This window comes from Ostrinia furnacalis, unplaced genomic scaffold (assembly GCF_004193835.3).
Source record: "Ostrinia furnacalis isolate ACB-3 unplaced genomic scaffold, ASM419383v2 OfSCF4204, whole genome shotgun sequence".
NCBI lineage: Eukaryota > Metazoa > Arthropoda > Insecta > Lepidoptera > Crambidae > Ostrinia > Ostrinia furnacalis.
The window spans coordinates 27279-44549 of record NW_021134443.1 but is presented as its reverse complement, the minus strand read 5'-3'; the positions used below and the strand labels follow the sequence as shown (position 1 = coordinate 44549).

Below are 17271 nucleotides of genomic sequence, written 5' to 3'. Positions count from 1 at the left end.
GACCCTTGATATTGCTTCTACAGCACATCCATGATGGAAGGCACAGGGTCGCTGGAAGCGCAGCTGGCCACACTTCGCACGCGCGCGCAAGAGGTGCGCGCGCGCCGCGCCGACCTGCGCCGTCTCGAAGAACTCGGTAAGGCCTGCGTTATGTTGTCCAAATTACTTTACTGGCACACGCGTTATATTACTTTTTACCGTGGTTTCCTTTGACCAAACTTGACCTTCAGTGGTTGGGTTTTTATTGGCGGTCAAGCTGTAGATACATTCTACACAAGAGTTGCAACGGTGGGAACGAGAGATGGAAAAAGTCCTGTTATGTTTTCCTTTAAACAAAACGTGTTCGCAAAGCCTTAGGATTTTATTCGCTATTTATAAGCTCCAATCGGCGTTAACGGGGAATAGTGGAATAAGCCGTCACCGCAACACACCGTCCGTTGACGTTACAGTGCCTTTGAATCTAACGGGCAGACGCGGTGCCCGGTGTAACGTTCATTAAAATGCACAGTTATGGAATAGAAACTACAGTTTTGACGTATACAAGTGTTTGGTGTATAATATTCCTTGTTGGACAATTACGTCGAAATGTACTGCCATTGGTTGACATGATAAATTGAACTCTATTACTATGACCGTAGGAGCGGCGCTGGAGGAGCACCTGATCCTGGACAACCGCTACACGGAGCACAGCACGGTGGGGCTGGCCCAGCAGTGGGACCAGCTCGACCAGCTGTCCATGCGCATGCAGCACAACCTCGAGCAGCAGATACAGGCCAGGAACCACTCGGGTACGTATGCACTGACGCACAGCAACCGCTACACGGAGCACAGCACGGTGGGGCTGGCCCAGCAGTGGGACCAGCTCGACCAGCTGTCCATGCGCATGCAGCACAACCTCGAGCAGCAGATACAGGCCAGGAACCACTCGGGTACGTATGCACTGACGCACAGCAACCGCTACACGGAGCACAGCACGGTGGGGCTGGCCCAGCAGTGGGACCAGCTCGACCAGCTGTCCATGCGCATGCAGCACAACCTCGAGCAGCAGATACAGGCCAGGAACCACTCGGGTACGTATGCACTGACGCACAGCAACCGCTACACGGAGCACAGCACGGTGGGGCTGGCCCAGCAGTGGGACCAGCTCGACCAGCTGTCCATGCGCATGCAGCACAACCTCGAGCAGCAGATACAGGCCAGGAACCACTCGGGTACGTATGCACTGACGCACAGCAACCGCTACACGGAGCACAGCACGGTGGGGCTGGCCCAGCAGTGGGACCAGCTCGACCAGCTGTCCATGCGCATGCAGCACAACCTCGAGCAGCAGATACAGGCCAGGAACCACTCGGGTACGTATGCACTGACGCACAGCAACCGCTACACGGAGCACAGCACGGTGGGGCTGGCCCAGCAGTGGGACCAGCTCGACCAGCTGTCCATGCGCATGCAGCACAACCTCGAGCAGCAGATACAGGCCAGGAACCACTCGGGTACGTATGCACTGACGCACAGCAACCGCTACACGGAGCACAGCACGGTGGGGCTGGCCCAGCAGTGGGACCAGCTCGACCAGCTGTCCATGCGCATGCAGCACAACCTCGAGCAGCAGATACAGGCCAGGAACCACTCGGGTACGTATACACTGACGGACCACAGCAGTGGGACAGTTTACCAATTATTTCAAGATACAACTTCTTGAGATATACTTCAATCTAGCTCTAAAAAGTCTAGAAAACCTGGAAGTTTTCAATTTGCTGTATGATGTTTTTTTTGTAAAATAGTCGAATGTGTTCGCAAAGCGACGAAGTCATAAAAGGCATGTCAATTGACTAGGCAGGGGTCTCCAAACTACTGCCATCAATCCGGCCCGCGACAGCTTAAGACCAAGCCTATGTTTGCATAGGTGGGCAGAAAAATTAAAATTGTTATGGCCCTTGCAACAAAAGCCTTGCCCTGGCTTCAAAGTTTAGAGACCCCTGGACTAACGTGTCAATGATTCCTGTAAGAATTATATGACTTTATGACATCTTGAAATTTAAAATTAAATATCTGGCCTGTGTGTGAAGTGTTCTCCAAATTCTCAATTTGCCTTTGATGAATTCTAACCCTCAAATTAGGAAAACAACTCTCTAAGATTGTTCTCCTGCAGTGTAGACTAAATAATTTAATGATGATGATGATGCACTTTACCTTTTATAGTAACATCCACTGTAATACCATTTCCGTTCCCCGCAGGTGTAAGCGAGGACGCGCTGAAGGAGTTCTCGATGATGTTCAAGCACTTCGACAAGGACCGCTCGGGGCGCCTCAACCACCACGAGTTCAAGTCGTGCCTCCGCGCGCTCGGCTACGACCTGCCCATGGTCGAGGAAGGCCAGCCCGACCCCGAGTTCGAGGCTATACTCAGTGAGTGGTGCTTTGTTTTCAGTGACCATGACCATGAAGTTCTCGTGAAGATAAAGCCTGTCAGGCTTTAAGACAGGCGCCTGGATAACTTTCCTGGATAGTTATAGCAGTGGAGGAGATCTTTTGAACATATATTTTGACAGTAGACGTGTAGTTAGTGTCGTCTACTGTTTTTTTATTTATACAAATTGAGCGGCTGTACTACTTCTGTGACCGGTATCTGTGAACGTCAGAATGGCGGGTGTATGGTCACAGAAATTGATAATATAAATATGAAATTTTAATACCTGAGGTGTACCTTGGTGTACCTTTAGTTAATAATTTTGTACTTCCCTAAATCGGGAACAATTACAATTACAAAATGAGCCGCCAACCTGATATCAGGTTGGCGGGTGTATGCTGAAATTGGACGAAACAGGAAAGTTATGGGTTTCTTATATTTACCATTATTTAGTACCTCAAATGTACCTCACAAAAATATTATTATAAACCAAATGCGACGAATAATTAACGAGAAAATTGATACGAAAAATTTGATGTCCACCATTTTTTTGATGGCCACCATTTCTTTTAACAAGTTAGAAAGTTGACACTGACACAGATAATACATACCGTAGTATTTTTTAAGTCTGTTTTTTATGGCACGCACACTTTTACATTTGCCAATGCCAATAATTTCATAAAACTAAAAGTATTGATTGATAGTAGTGCTGTAGGTCTACCAGCCCCCCTAGACAAAACGCACTTTTTGATCGAATCGAAAATCGAATCCGTCAAAACTCCATACAAAAAAGGGGCTTTTCGACCACTTTTCGACTGGTTTGCGATTATAATTTACACTTTGTCTAGACCCACTTAATCTCATGGCAAACAAAAATATTGGAAAAGTGTGGCATTCATAAGGAAATTGTCTATGGCTTTATTGTCACCTGTCAAAACAAATTACGAGATTTGTCAACCACTGCAGAAATTTTGTGAATCTTCATGATTGTTATTTTTATGAAAATATGGAAAAACTCAAACGATTTACTTATATTGTTTTCAATGTGTATTGTAAAATATGGCGTAATTTAAACTCAATCTTTGATTTTAAAGCGCGTCGTTGAGTTGACAGGTAAGTTGGACTGAAATGTTCTGATTACATTTAGTTTATTACCCGACTGCGTCAGAAAGAGGGTTATGTTTATTTTTATACTTTTCTTACTTAATAGCTGCTTTATCGGGGTTTACAGGTGAATCTCACAAATTGGTGCAGAAGAACGGTGAAAATGTTGTAACCATGTAAAGAAATTTAAAAATATTTCATCAAGCAAAATCGTTATTACTGACGGGATTGCTACCATGTATTCATCATCAAGCAAGATTGAATAATAAAATTGAAATGCTGGAAGAGCGATTTATAATAAATACCTCTTTATCTTGATCATCTGTTGAAGAATAAGAAATAATTAATAAATAAATAATAAATATCCTTGGACATTTTACACTGCGCTTCTAGTTCCAAACTAAGCAAAGCTTGTACTATGGGTACTAGACAACGGATATAAACATACTTAAATACTTTTTTTTGTAAATACATACATAATATATTATTATACATAGAAAACACCCAGTCCAATACAAACAAATATGTTCATGCACACAAATGTTTGTACTGTGCGAGAATCGAACCCGCAACCTCCGGAATTAATAGTAGTCCGTTTCGAACCACTACACCAAACGGCCAACTAAAATGCAAGTGGAGTTCTTAGAATCGTTTTCTAGTTTTTTTTATCCACAAGGAGGAAGCTCTGAATGAAGTGTTAAGTTATAAGTATGATACATAATAAAATTATATTTTCTTTTTTTTTCCTCCTATTTCTTCTTATTATTATTTTTTCTCTTTCGTCTTCTCATATTTTATTTCTTTTTATCCTTTTTTTGTCTTATTCTTCATTCATTCATTATTTCTTCGTATTTCATCTTCTTTTTATTTTTTTTATTCTTCTTATCTTCTTATCATCAAGATATACAGGGTGTTAGGTAAATGGGTATATGAGCCGACACTAGCCCATGTTAACATATAAATGGTATGGTGAAGTCAGAAATTTGATATCATCATTTTATTTTTTTTAATTTTCATACAAAATAAATTTTATAACATCCGATTTGTATGAAAATTAAAATAATTGAAATGAAGATATCAATTTTCTGACTTCACCATACCATTTATATGTTAACATGGGCTAGTGTCGGCTCATATACCCATTTACCTAACACCCTGTATATCAAGAAGAAGAAACAAAAAAAATAATAAAAAAACGAAGATAAAAGAAAATAACAATATACAGAAGATGAAAGAAGAAGAAATAAGACAAAACAAAACAAAAAATGAAGACAGAATAAGATAATAATAATAATGAGAAGAACCATGGGACAAATAATAAGAATAGAAGACGAAGGAGAAGAGACAATAAAATTAAAAGAAGACGAAGACGATGTCACGATTATTAGTTCCAATAGGCTAAATGACAAAATTTCAATTATTTGTCCGTCAGACAGATAATTAGAAAATATTAGATTCATATTTTTTATTTTCTTTCATAATTAAATAATTATTAACAGTCCTACATCGAGTTGAAATGGCGCGTTACGTCACGCGACATATCAACTCAATATAATACTGTAATTATTCGATTATGAAAAAATAAAATAAAAATGTATCCAAAATATTTTTATTATCTGTCTGACGAACTGAATAGAATTTCGATTTTATTACCCAGTCATCATTCCTATTGTTGCCACGTTGGACAACCTTGTGACATTTACAGGACGGCGCTACTATCAATTCTTTTTGATTTTAGCAAATTAATGGCATTGGAAAATGCACAAATAGTGTGCGTGCCATAAAAAACAGACTTAAAAAATACTACGGTATGTATTATCTGTGTCAGTATCAACTTTTTAATTTGTTAAAAGAAATAGTGGCCATCAAAAAAATGGTGGACATCAAATTTTTCGTATCGATTTTCTCGTTAATTATTCGTCGCATTTGGTTTATAATAATATATTTGTGAGGTACATTTGAGGTACTAAATAATGGTAAATATAAGAAAACCATGACTTACCTGTTTCGTCCAATTTCAGCATACACCCGCCAACCTGATATCAGGTTGGCGGCTCATTTTGTAATTGTAATTGTTCCCGATTTAGGGAAGTACAAAATTATTAACTAAAGGTACACCAAGGTACATCTCAGGTATTAAAATTTCATATTTATATTATCAATTTCTGTGACCATATACCCGCCATTCTGACGTTCACCGGTATCTCCCTCCGAATCCTGCAGCTATTGACCCAATAGATAGCGGTATCGTCGTCTTACATCCTGAGGGCTTAAGGTCTTCGTTTACTGTTTAGTACATGCTTGATTATGAAAATAGGTTCATAATAATTAACGGAGTTTGCGGTAACATAGATACAAAAAATAAAATACACTCGATTGAGAACCTCCTTTTTTTAAATTGGTGAAAAAGTTGATCTTATTGCTACAAACTGTAGTATATAAATTGAATATATTGACAATTAAATAACACACACACTTGTATAATCCGCAGACGTGGTTGACCCGAACCGCGACGGACAGGTGTCGCTGCAGGAGTACATGGCGTTCATGATCAGCAAGGAGACGGAGAACGTGCACTCCTCCGAGGAGATGAGAACGCCTTCCGCGCCATCACCGCGCACCAGGACCGCGCCTACGTCACCAAGGACGAACTCTACGCGGTGCGCACACACCTTTATTATTTACTAGCTGACCCGGCGAACTTTGTTCCGCCTTAATGGCAATAAATAAGTAGACTTTTTTTTTTCGAACGGGATAAAAAGTATCCTATGTCCTTCTCCTGGCTCTAAACTACCTCCCTGACAATTTTCAGCTAAATCGGTTTAGCCGTTCTTGAGTTATAAGTGGAGTAACTAACACGACTTTCTTTTATATATATAGATTAACATTGTATGTAATTTAGAGTGCTTTCACATTTAGGCGACTTTGTAGCGCGTCAAACGCGCGACAGACGCGCTGCCGAATAATTTCACACTATATGACAGCGGATGTCTGCTTTCACATTATAAAAACGCCGCTGCCGCGCTGTTGTCGCGCTTCTATTTATTTATATTAACCGGCAGACAGTAGTGACTGAGTTTGTTGCGGTGCTTCTTCTCAGCACTTACCAAATGTTGGTCTCGAAGCGCTGGTAGGGTAGAAAGATTATGAGACATGTAGAGGCTCCTTAAGAGCAAAATGACGATTTGTAAGAACTATTTATTAGTCTTAAACAAATAAAGAAATTTTGACTTTGACTTTCTGACACCCTAATGTGAAAGCGGTCTTACAGGGTCGTGGTTTTAATAGTCGGCGTAGGAGGCCCTTTTGCTAATATGAAGATATTTGAAGAAAACTGCTCCCAGCTACAGTGCGAGTTACCTGCGCACCTCGCTAGAATCCTCGCACTCACAGTAAACTCGACCGAGTTGCAACTTCTTAGGAGTAAATAATGGACAATAATTTAAGCTATTTACAAACCAAAAATCTCGTCAATTTCCGAGTACATTCAAATTCCATTGAATGACATCCTACTAATATTATAAATGCGAAAGTTTGGATGTCTGGATGGATGTTTGTTACTCTTTCACGCAAAAACTACTGAACGGATTGTGATGAAACTTTACAGTATTATTCTTTATAACCCAGAATAACATATAGGCTATAATTTATGACGATCTGTGACCAACAAAATTTCACGCGGGTGAAATAACAAAGCTAGTTTATAATAAATTGATTCGTTTGTTCCACAGAACCTCACGAAAGAGATGGCGGACTACTGCGTGGCGCGCATGAAGCCCTACGTGGAGCCCAAGACGGAGCGCCCCATCCCCAACGCGCTCGACTACATCGACTTCACGCGCACGCTGTTCCAGAACTAAGCCTCCACTACACGCGCTGCCGATTAAACCACAACCACACACATACGACTTTTACTCTGTGACTTCATCACCCCACTTTCCTGCCGCTCGACCGCCAAACTATTGCATCTTTTTTGACATATTTGACGTACATTTATTGAAGAAATTTAAAACAAAAACTCCAAAAATGTAGACAGATGTTTTAAAAGTGACCATCACAAAAATAAAAGATGCGTAGTCCAGTCTAGCGGCGCGTCGTATCGCTCCTATCGCTCTAGCACTCGCTTGCCTTAATTTCCAAACATTGACTGAGTGAACTAACGTGCATTTTACAATAAACTAGGTTTTAGTGCAAATGCAAGTACGCGTGTCGTGTCGCGGGTCTGTGGCCGCCTTCGAAGCGAAGCGGCCCCGCGCACGCCCAGCTCGCTACTCGAGTAGCCGCAGCATGGGACCGCGCGAGGGTTAGAATTCCTTTTCTCTGGCCGAGCAGAGAGATCCGAAGCACCCTATTTTAACTTCATCACGTTTGACGTTACAAATTCTATTGCATTTCGCTACATTTATTTTCGCTAGATAGTAAAGTATTATATTGTACGTTACACACGATCGATTATTATATTATAATGAATACAAATTTTATAAAATAAGTTTTCCTCGCTAAGATTCTATTTATTTTTTGTAATCCTACATTCGTAATTTCAATAAAATATTTATTCCCACTATACTTGTTTAAATTAAACTATAGTATTTATATAATCCATTTATTTAGCGTCCGATTACAATAAATTATCATAATTATTATATTTAAATATTGTAAATTTACACTATATTTTTGAATTACATTTATGCATAACATTAGCATGGACATATTTCTAACTTACGTTATACAAATCAAGAAGTTTGAGATTATATTGCAATGATCCAAATGTATTTCATTAAAACTCAAACTTAACTAAACTGTTGCACACATTTTTCCCTAAACATCAATTCTATAATTAGTTGTGTTAGTTGTATAATATACAATTTCCCATTTATTTTGGTCAGACCTATGAGACAATTTTAATTGCATACTTTACACAATTATTTTTCAGTCCAATCAATACATAATATAATTTTTGACACATTATTATAAATTTTCTTATGTACAGGAGCCTTAGTATATACAAAATCATCAATCAGACTTCCAGGCTTTGGTAAAAGTCTAGAACTAAAGAGACATACGTTTAGCGTACAACTAGTGACGTATATAAATAAAGATAATTTTAATTAATTGACTTTTTGACACGAATGAATTCTTCGGAGACGATGATGATGGTTAGTTAATAAAAATGTTTAATTATTGAGCTAATAAAATTGACATCGCATACCAATATTGTGCTAGAGAGCCGTGTTACAGACAGTAGCTTTACTTTTTACACATTCTGGCTGAATCAATGCAGCCTTTGGAACCGCAGCAAAAGGCGCCGTATGTTGCCTTTAGCTTTTATACATGACAGTCCTCACTATTTTAGGCATTATTACACAAGGCAACGCGGAAAGCAGCCCGCAAAAATAACTTATACCTACTTTCGAAACTTATGTGGCCTTCACAAGTTATCAGAAAATTTCGACGTCACAGTCCAATGCCACGAGCCTGAATAGCCTTCTAGCACAAAAGCTTTTCTAGGTACACCACACTGCTAAAACGTGATAACGAAGTACTAGGCTCACATGAAATAGAAAGATATAACTATAATGAAAATAACTTTGAAGAAAGAGACAAAACTAATTTTGTTATTTTTAGTCTGAATGACGTAAAAAGGCTAAGATTACATTGTGGAATACAGTACTAGGAGCTGAGGAGTTTTCGGTATATAGATGACCCACGCTGAACTGTCCCACCAAACTCAATGACAGGGGGGCGCTACCATCGTTCAACTATATGGCTTCCAACATGGCAAAAATCGGAACCAGCGATCCGGTATTGACGGTGGCGCCCCGCTGTCAGTGTCATCGATAGGACAGTTCAGTATTTTGGAACTATACCCACATATTTTGTCATTTTTATTTTGTCATTTTCTCTCTTGACGTTCTTCGTATATTTTGTCTCGTTTTTACGCAAGGGTTTTGTTCAAAAGTTGTCTCTTTCGCACACTATGTGCCATCTACTTTATTACAATCATATCTTTCTAATGTATGTTTGCCTGGTACTTTGTTGTCATAAAAATTGTGAAATTATCACTGGTAGAGTTTACTGGTACATTAGTGCTCATACAGTATTAAGGTTAAAGATTCAGTCTATCTTTTTAAATCAAAAATGTACTTTGCCATAAACGCGTTCCAGAATTCAATCCGCGTTGCCATGAATCAGTATTTATACGACCATTAGTTGAATTTACAGTAGCTTACTACACAGGGTTTATACACACGTACCATATATTATTATTATGACTTGCTTTAAATTTCTCGCCATACTCACATCGTCGGGCTCAATGGTCGGACCATGCGTTTGAATTAGTCGGGTCACTTTGTAGCGCGGCCTTGAATGGTCTGACAAATCATACATGTGACAAGTTCGTCATCCTGTTGACTATCATTACTGCTACTGTCGCTCGCTGTAGAAGCCGGAAATTCTGCGGCTTGAGCATATTATGTCTCAGCTTATCAAGTCTGGATTGCGAATGACAGAATAAAAAGCGGAGAGCTCTTTTGCCACGCCTCTAAAACTACACCCTCGCTTGCTGTGGCAATCTGAACTCTAGCGGCTGGAGCATAGGTCTTAACTTATCAAGTAACGCGAGAGGCAACGGCGCGCGCACAGGCTACATATAGGGCTACTAGTAAATTAGTTCATCGACCGGTTGACTATCGTTCTTTACTGCTACACTCTGGCTCGCTGCAGAAATCTGAACTCTTGTGGCTCGAGCATAGGTCTCAATTTATCAAGTAGCGCGGCAGGCAGCGGAGCGCGCACTGGCTACATATAGGGCTACTAGTGAATTAGTTCATCGACCTGTTGACCATCGTGCTTTACTGCTACACCCTGGCTCGCTGCAGCAATCTGAACTCTTGCGGCTCGAGCATAGGTCTCAATTTATCAAGCAGCGCAGGAGGCAGCGGCGCGTGCACAGGCTACATATAGGGCTACTTGCGAATTAGTTCTCCGCTATGTTGACTATCGTTCCTTACTGTTACACCCTGGCTCGCTGCAGCAATTTGAACTCTTGCGGCTCGAGCATAGGTCTCAATTTATCAAGTAGCGCGGGAGGCAGCGGCGCGCGCACTGGCTACATATAGGGCTACTTACGAATGAGTTTATAGCCGCTGTTGATTACTGCTACACCCTCGCTTGCTGTAGCAATCTGAACTCTAGCGGCTCGAGCATAGGTCTCAACTTATCAAGTAACGCGAGAGGCAACGGCGCGCACTGGATACATATAGGGCTACTAGTAAATTAGTTCATCGACCGGTTGACTATCGTTCTTTACTGCTACACCCTGGCTCGCTGGAGCAATCTGAACTCTAGCGGCTCAAGCATAGGTCTCAACTTATCAAGTAACGCGAGAGGCAACGGCGCGCGCACTGGCTACATATAGGGCTACTTACGAATGAGTTTATAGCCGCTGTTGATTACTGTTGGTTAATACTGCTACACTCTGGCTCGCTGCAGCAATCTGAACTCTTGCGGCTCTAACATAGGTCTCAGTTTATCAAGTAGCGCGGGAGGCAACGGCGCGCGCGCATACTGTAGGTTGGACTACTTGTGGATTAGTTCATTATGACTATATTCTAAAGCCTGGTCCGTGAGCACGTAGAATCCCGTCTACCACCCGTCTACGTATCAATATAATTACGCGCGAGCGATAAGGATGGGTAGCTTGGGGTCATTGGACGGGATTCTACGTGCTTACGGACCAGGCTTTAGCTCGCTGCAGCATTCTAAACTCTTGTGGCTAGAGCAGTTCTCCAACCTGTTGACTATTGTTCCTTATGGCTAGACCCTAGCTTGTTGGAGAACCTGGAACTCTTGTTCGAGCATAGGTCTTAATTTATCAAGTAACACGGGGAACCGGCGCGCGCGTGGCTACTTTCGAATGAGTTTATCGCCGCTGTTGATTACTGCTAAACCCTCGCTCGCTGCAGCAATCTGAACTCTTGCGGCTCTAACATAGGTCTCAGTTTATCAAGTAACGCTGGAGGAAGCGGCGCGCGCGCAGGCTGCATATAGGGCACGGCGAGTAGTTCGCGCACCGAGGGCCGCGCGCGCGCGTTGTACGTCAGGCACCACTTCAGCGCCGCGATCAGTGACGGAGGGAGGTCTGCGGATATAAAACATACTTTGATGGCACCACACAAAGAAATATCAAATCGAAACGGCATGGCAGTCTTATGCTGTGGTGAAACAAACAAACAATAGTTTTCTATTATTATGTTGTGCAATAATAAATAAATGTATGGGAGCGGCACTGGAGTGTTTTTGTAACGGTTAAATGTCAGCGAGACTTGAGATCTTCTTCAGATTTGTATGTTATGTCAAGTCATAAAAAATACACCATTGTCACCTCTCCAGTGCCGTCCCATACCTCAGGCACTGACTTATTATCTACTAGCTTTTGCCCGCGGTTTCACCCGCGTGAAATTTCGTGTCACAGATCGGCATAAATTATAGCCTATATGTTAATCTGGATTACAAGCAATAATACCAGGCCTGTTCATCTCCGCGAGTTTACATTGAAAACAAAACACGCACGATGGCCCACCTACAGGACACTATTCGACAAGGCCTCACATACGAGCGAACATTGACTCACGCACGCGTATTCTTGTGTATGATGGAAGAAAATAAAGAAAATGGTGTACTAAATACTGTGCAGTATTTAACTGCCTAAATAATAATAAAAACACAGAATGTAGTTTTCAAATTGCCTCAAGACACTGAGAGGTAAATAAGTAGTTAATATTATTCATAATAATTTATGCTAAATCATGTATTTCCTCCGCCATTTTCCGCAGTTTGGCACCTCACGTCACATCATTTTACCGAAGTCAGCCCTATAGCTTCGGCGCAGCGCCGATCACTGACGTTTGTAAACAAAATAGTGCTTAACTCTTGAGACAGGCTAAATTACACCATATTGTTAATGACATTGAGCATATTTTTTTTAAATACCTTCGCGAAGTAAAACTTCTGTACGTAGTACCACAGAATAATAATAAGTACTACGTTATTTTTACCTCTCAGTGTCTTGAGGCAACTTAAAAAAGTACATTACGAGTTTTTATTATTATTTAAGCAGTTAATACTGCACAGTATTTAGTACACCATTTTCTTTATTTTCTTCCATCATACACATGAGTACGCGTGCGTGAGTCAATGTTCGCTCGTATGTGAGGCCTTGTCGAATAGTATCCTGTAGGTGGGCCATCGTGTCTGTTTTGTTTTCGATGTAAACTCGCGGAGATGAACAGGCCTGGTTATAGTACAAGTTCAAGTTCAAACGTTTATTTGCCAAAACACAGTAATACACAGGCATATAAATGTATTCGGTACTCACGCTCCACAGGCGGGTAGTCGATCCTGTGGTTGGGGTCGAGGATGGCGGCCAGCTTGGCGAGGTTGGGGATGTGTCCGAAGGGCGTGCGGCCGTACGCCATGCTGTACAGGATGCAGCCCAGCGACCACACGTCCGATCGGAACGAGATCTGCGGGAATTATGTTTGTTTACTTACTTTATTCGGGAAACAACAGTGCTGTTACAATCAAAAATAATTTCAATCATGTACACACGGCCACACTTTTAACTATCCATTTCCGTTTTGCTCTCGCTTTCATCAAATGGTGATTCTTTGCGATAGAACGAGACGACATGACAGGCAATGTTAGTTAATTAAGAAAAGTAAAAGTTGATTTAAAACTATAGTTCTTTGGGTATCTTAGTACTTGATAGTTCACTCGAATGCACTAAAATGAAAACGGAATAATACTTAAGAAGGCAAGGATGCAATTTATCTGTCTGTTAGCAACAAGAATAAGAGGCAACGGTTACAACTGTAACTTGAGGAGTACTGAACATGCATGTGAACGTTTTTACTCCTTATTATATTATACTCCTGTGCCCCGATCACGCTAATTTTTAACGTCTCCAATACAAACGCGCTTCTTCGATTCTGGTCCGGGCACGTTAAAGATGAACATTTTTAGCGTAATCGGGGCCCTGCACTGCGTCCGTAACAGCGAGACTAACAAACGCCAGTGGTTGGAATTGTGTAGTAAATCATACTCCAGCCTTTGACATCAGTACTGAACTCTATAAACCATAAGAAACAGCAGTGGGTACCTTGATAGGCGCGCTGCCGTCAGCGGGCCCGACGCCGTAGCCGCCCGCGCCGCCCATGAGCGCCTCGGGACTGATATACGAGTACGTGCCCGTGGCCTGCGCGCGCACCACGCTCGTGGCGTCGCTGCTGATCGCCGACGCGATGCCGAAGTCGATCAGCTTCAGCCGCCCGCATACTAGCAGGAAGTTTGCTGGCTTCAGGTCTGCGTGGATGACGCCTGGAATAGTACAATAGATTGAGAATCAAAAAGCCATAACATGGTGACAAAATAGAAATACCTCAGTACCTAAAGACATTCAGTCAACATTCAGTGTGTAATAAAGTGTGAGGAGTGTTTCTTTGCGAGATCGAATCCGTAAACGAACTAAAGTCGCTGACATAGCAAGCTGAAATGGCAATAGGCACTAGGCAGGGCGCATAGAACGCAGAACTGACGTCCGATGGGGCAACAAAGTTCTGGAGTGGGCCACGTACTGACCAGCGCAACAGGACGTCCACCCACAAAGTACATGAGACCTTATAAAGGTATAAAGAAGGCGCTGAATGCATGTATCAACCGGTTAATTTAGATATATTCATTGAAGAAGGCCTATTTTCAGTAGTAGACATCCTATGACCGAAATGATGATAGTAAAGCATAGGCTGCGCGCCACGACAAACTTTTGATGCTGCGTTTTATCGATTTTGCGCTATAAGCCCATACATTTGCAGTTTAAAATCGATGAGAATTTTATCATGGCGTGCTTCCTAGACCGAAAACAAGTTTGAGGTCCTCAGAGGCCTACAATATGGGGACTATAGTCCGGTCGCCGTGCACGTAGAATTTTGTCCAATAACCCCAAGCTACCCATCCTTATCGCTCGCGCGTAATTATATTGCTGTCGCGACTGTGCGACGGGCGGCCGCATTGAGTGTGCGAGCCGGGCTTTAGCTTTAGAATCAAATAGATTTTTGTGTTCGTGAGTGTACACACGGCCACACTGTTAACTATCCATTTACGTTTTTGCTTTCGTTCTCATCAAATGGTGATTCTTTGCGATAGAACGAGGCGACATGACAGGCAATGGATAGTTGACACTGTTGCCGATGGTACATAACCAGTAACACCACTGACCGTGCTCGTGGATGTAGTGCACGGCGTGCAGCATCTCCTCCCAGTAGTGCAGCACGAGCGCGGGCGGCAGGCCGGCGCCGCGCGCGCGCAGGAACGAGGACAGGTCCGTCTCGCCCACCTCTAACACCATACGCAGCAGCTGGTTGGTGCGGTCGTATTCGCTGCGGAATTGTAGTACATACCATGTGAAATTTAGTCCTATTTCAGAGTGGAAGCGGGCGCGGGTGGTAGCGCGGACGCGTGTAAATAAAAATGTATATGGATGTAATCACATTCACAATGCACCCGCAGGCACGGGCATAATTATAATAATTGAGATTGACTTCAGCATACAAGGTATTAAAGGTTAGATAAATGAAAAGAAATTGTACTAAAATAGATACAAGTTGTTGACTTTTGATATAGCAGGATATTAGTATTACACATTCAGTGAGTAAGATGACAAAATATTCTATGATCTAACACATTGTTCTGTAATATGTTATCATCACCTATGTTTATGTAAATAAATATATTTATCAAAGTGTGTTTCTTTACTATACAGCCTTAATTCAAATAAGAAAGAAAGAAAGAAACATTTATTAGAAATAGATAATACATTGTTATTCACTGAACAAACAACTGTTTGTTCCTTTCATAACTATGAAAGGCTGTGATAATCAAGCTTAAAAAATGCAAGTAAACTTCAGTGGTTTGCTTGAGACAAATTGAGATAAAAAGGTACATCACTCACTAAAAGATTAGTGGTTTGTAAAAAGTACTTACTAATCATAAAGCCTGATAACTCGGTCCGAGTTCTGTAGTTCGCGCAGCAGCCGCACCTCGTTGATGTAGCCCTGCGCCAGCTCCTGGTCCGTGGCCAGGTTCACGCACTTCACCGCGTACTCACAGGACGTGCCCACTTCTAACATCTGGAAATATTTGTTTACATTTTGAAAAAACAATATTCTTGTTTACTTTCTTGAAATGTATTTTTTAATATCTAAATGATAAGTTAAGGATTTCTATGTAAAATTTATTTGAAGAAAGTATGTGTAAAATATTGAATACAGGAAATTAAAATTCTAAAAAATTTAAGATTGTATCATAATATAAATTAATTGATCAAAGTTTGAATATGAAATAAATTCTTTATTTCATAAACTTATTTATTTCATATTTGTGTCTTTTATAATGCTTGAACACTAGTTCAATTTGAACGACAGCATAATGTAAACAGATTTTCAATCTACAACATAAAACAAAAGTTTACCTTATAAACTTCACTAGAGCCTCCCGTGCCCAGTTTCTTGATAAACATGTACTTTTTATCTTTGATGCTAGTGGTCTTGAATAGAATTTTGGGGTTGTTGCCGCCGGGCCCTTGTGGGTACGAAGGAGTGGCAACGTATGCTGCGGGCACCACTTTCTTATTGAGGGGAGTCTCCGGGACAGGCGCTGGAGCGGGCTCCGGCCGCGGCGGTGGACATTCATCTTTACTCGGGTTTTGAGTAAATAACTCACATCTCACTTTGTCCCTATTTTGTATCACAGCCTTCTGTGGAGTCTTCTTATTACTTTGCTTGGAGCCTGGCGTGAATCTCCTGATTCCCGATTTAATTTTAGGTGTTGCACTTTTAACTTTTTGACTACTGCTAGGGATGCGAGATATTTCAGGTGTCTTCTTATGGGCAGAATTTATTTGATTTTGAAGGATCTTATTGTTATAGTGTTGCACTGAAGCAGTGCGACTTCTCTGCTCTGAAGGTGGTTGCATTGAAGAAATACTTTTGTGTGTGCTGTGAAAGATGTTATTGTTTTTATTGTTGGGGTACGTTCGGTTATCATCGTTATTAATGTTCTCTTTGTCGTGTTCTCTGTGAGTGACTTTCCTTTCGGAAGTATAACCTTTGATGATTTCTTTGTGCTGGACAGCTCGTGCGTTGGGCGTGCGCAAGTCGTTGTTTACTTTCAATGGAGAAGGCTTCTTGGAAACCGTCTCACCTATGGAATTATCGCTTTCATCATCGGACATAAAACTCGTGTCTGGACTGTCTGATTGCTTTTGTAGAGGTAACAAATTAGCGAGTAATGCCGACATCGGCATTGGAGTGAATTTGATGCTGTTAGAGGTTGATTCTGTATTTCCACTCATAATTACAAATTTTGCTTCAAATCGGATTTCCATATAAAATTAATTAATCACATTTACACCTCATAAAACACTTTTTAACACTAAAACAATATTCACTTTGCAAATCCGTTTGTGATCCGTTACAAAACAAAACTTTCGAAAATTTGACGTATGTCAAATTGACAGTGATTTTTTTTATAAATTGTTAGGCAGGCACAGATTCATTTAACTATTCAGCTTATAAAAATAACTATAACGTTATACAAAATAGTCCAAGTAAGGTCCTGTCAATCGCCAGGGGTGCCAAGGCCAACTGTAAAGTATAAAAACGATAGCCCTCATTAGCTTTCCTTCTGAAAGTTGTATGTGA

At 41.2% G+C, this 17271-nt stretch overlaps 1 protein-coding gene and 1 pseudogene across 1 annotated transcript; one reads left to right on the top strand and one right to left on the bottom strand.

Moving 5' to 3' along the window:
* LOC114359028 (spectrin alpha chain-like) lies at nt 1-7978 on the top strand (annotated as a pseudogene).
* Nucleotides 7979-11252: 3274 nt separating this feature from the next.
* Mps1 (dual specificity protein kinase monopolar spindle 1) lies at nt 11253-17061 on the bottom strand. The gene is made up of 6 exons (XM_028313259.1): nt 16041-17061; nt 15554-15699; nt 14789-14949; nt 13674-13891; nt 12891-13038; nt 11253-11654 (listed from the first exon to the last, which is right to left on the bottom strand). The coding sequence occupies exons 1-6, from the start codon at nt 16953-16955 to the stop codon at nt 11458-11460; spliced, it is 1785 nt and encodes a 594-aa protein (XP_028169060.1). The 5' UTR covers nt 16956-17061; the 3' UTR covers nt 11253-11457.
* Between the last annotated feature and the right edge of the window lie 210 nt (nt 17062-17271).

Excerpts from the sequence above, each read along its gene's own strand:
- Mps1 (XM_028313259.1), bottom strand. The coding sequence starts at position 16,955 with ATGGAAATCCGATTTGAAGCAAAATTTGTAATTATGAGTGGAAATACA. Across the intron at positions 13,892-14,788 it reads GCACTACATCCACGAGCACG|GCGTCATCCACGCAGACCTG; the intron begins GTCAGTGGTGTT and ends GTACTATTCCAG. Across the intron at positions 13,039-13,673 it reads ACGGCAGCGCGCCTATCAAG|ATCTCGTTCCGATCGGACGT; the intron begins GTACCCACTGCT and ends TAATTCCCGCAG.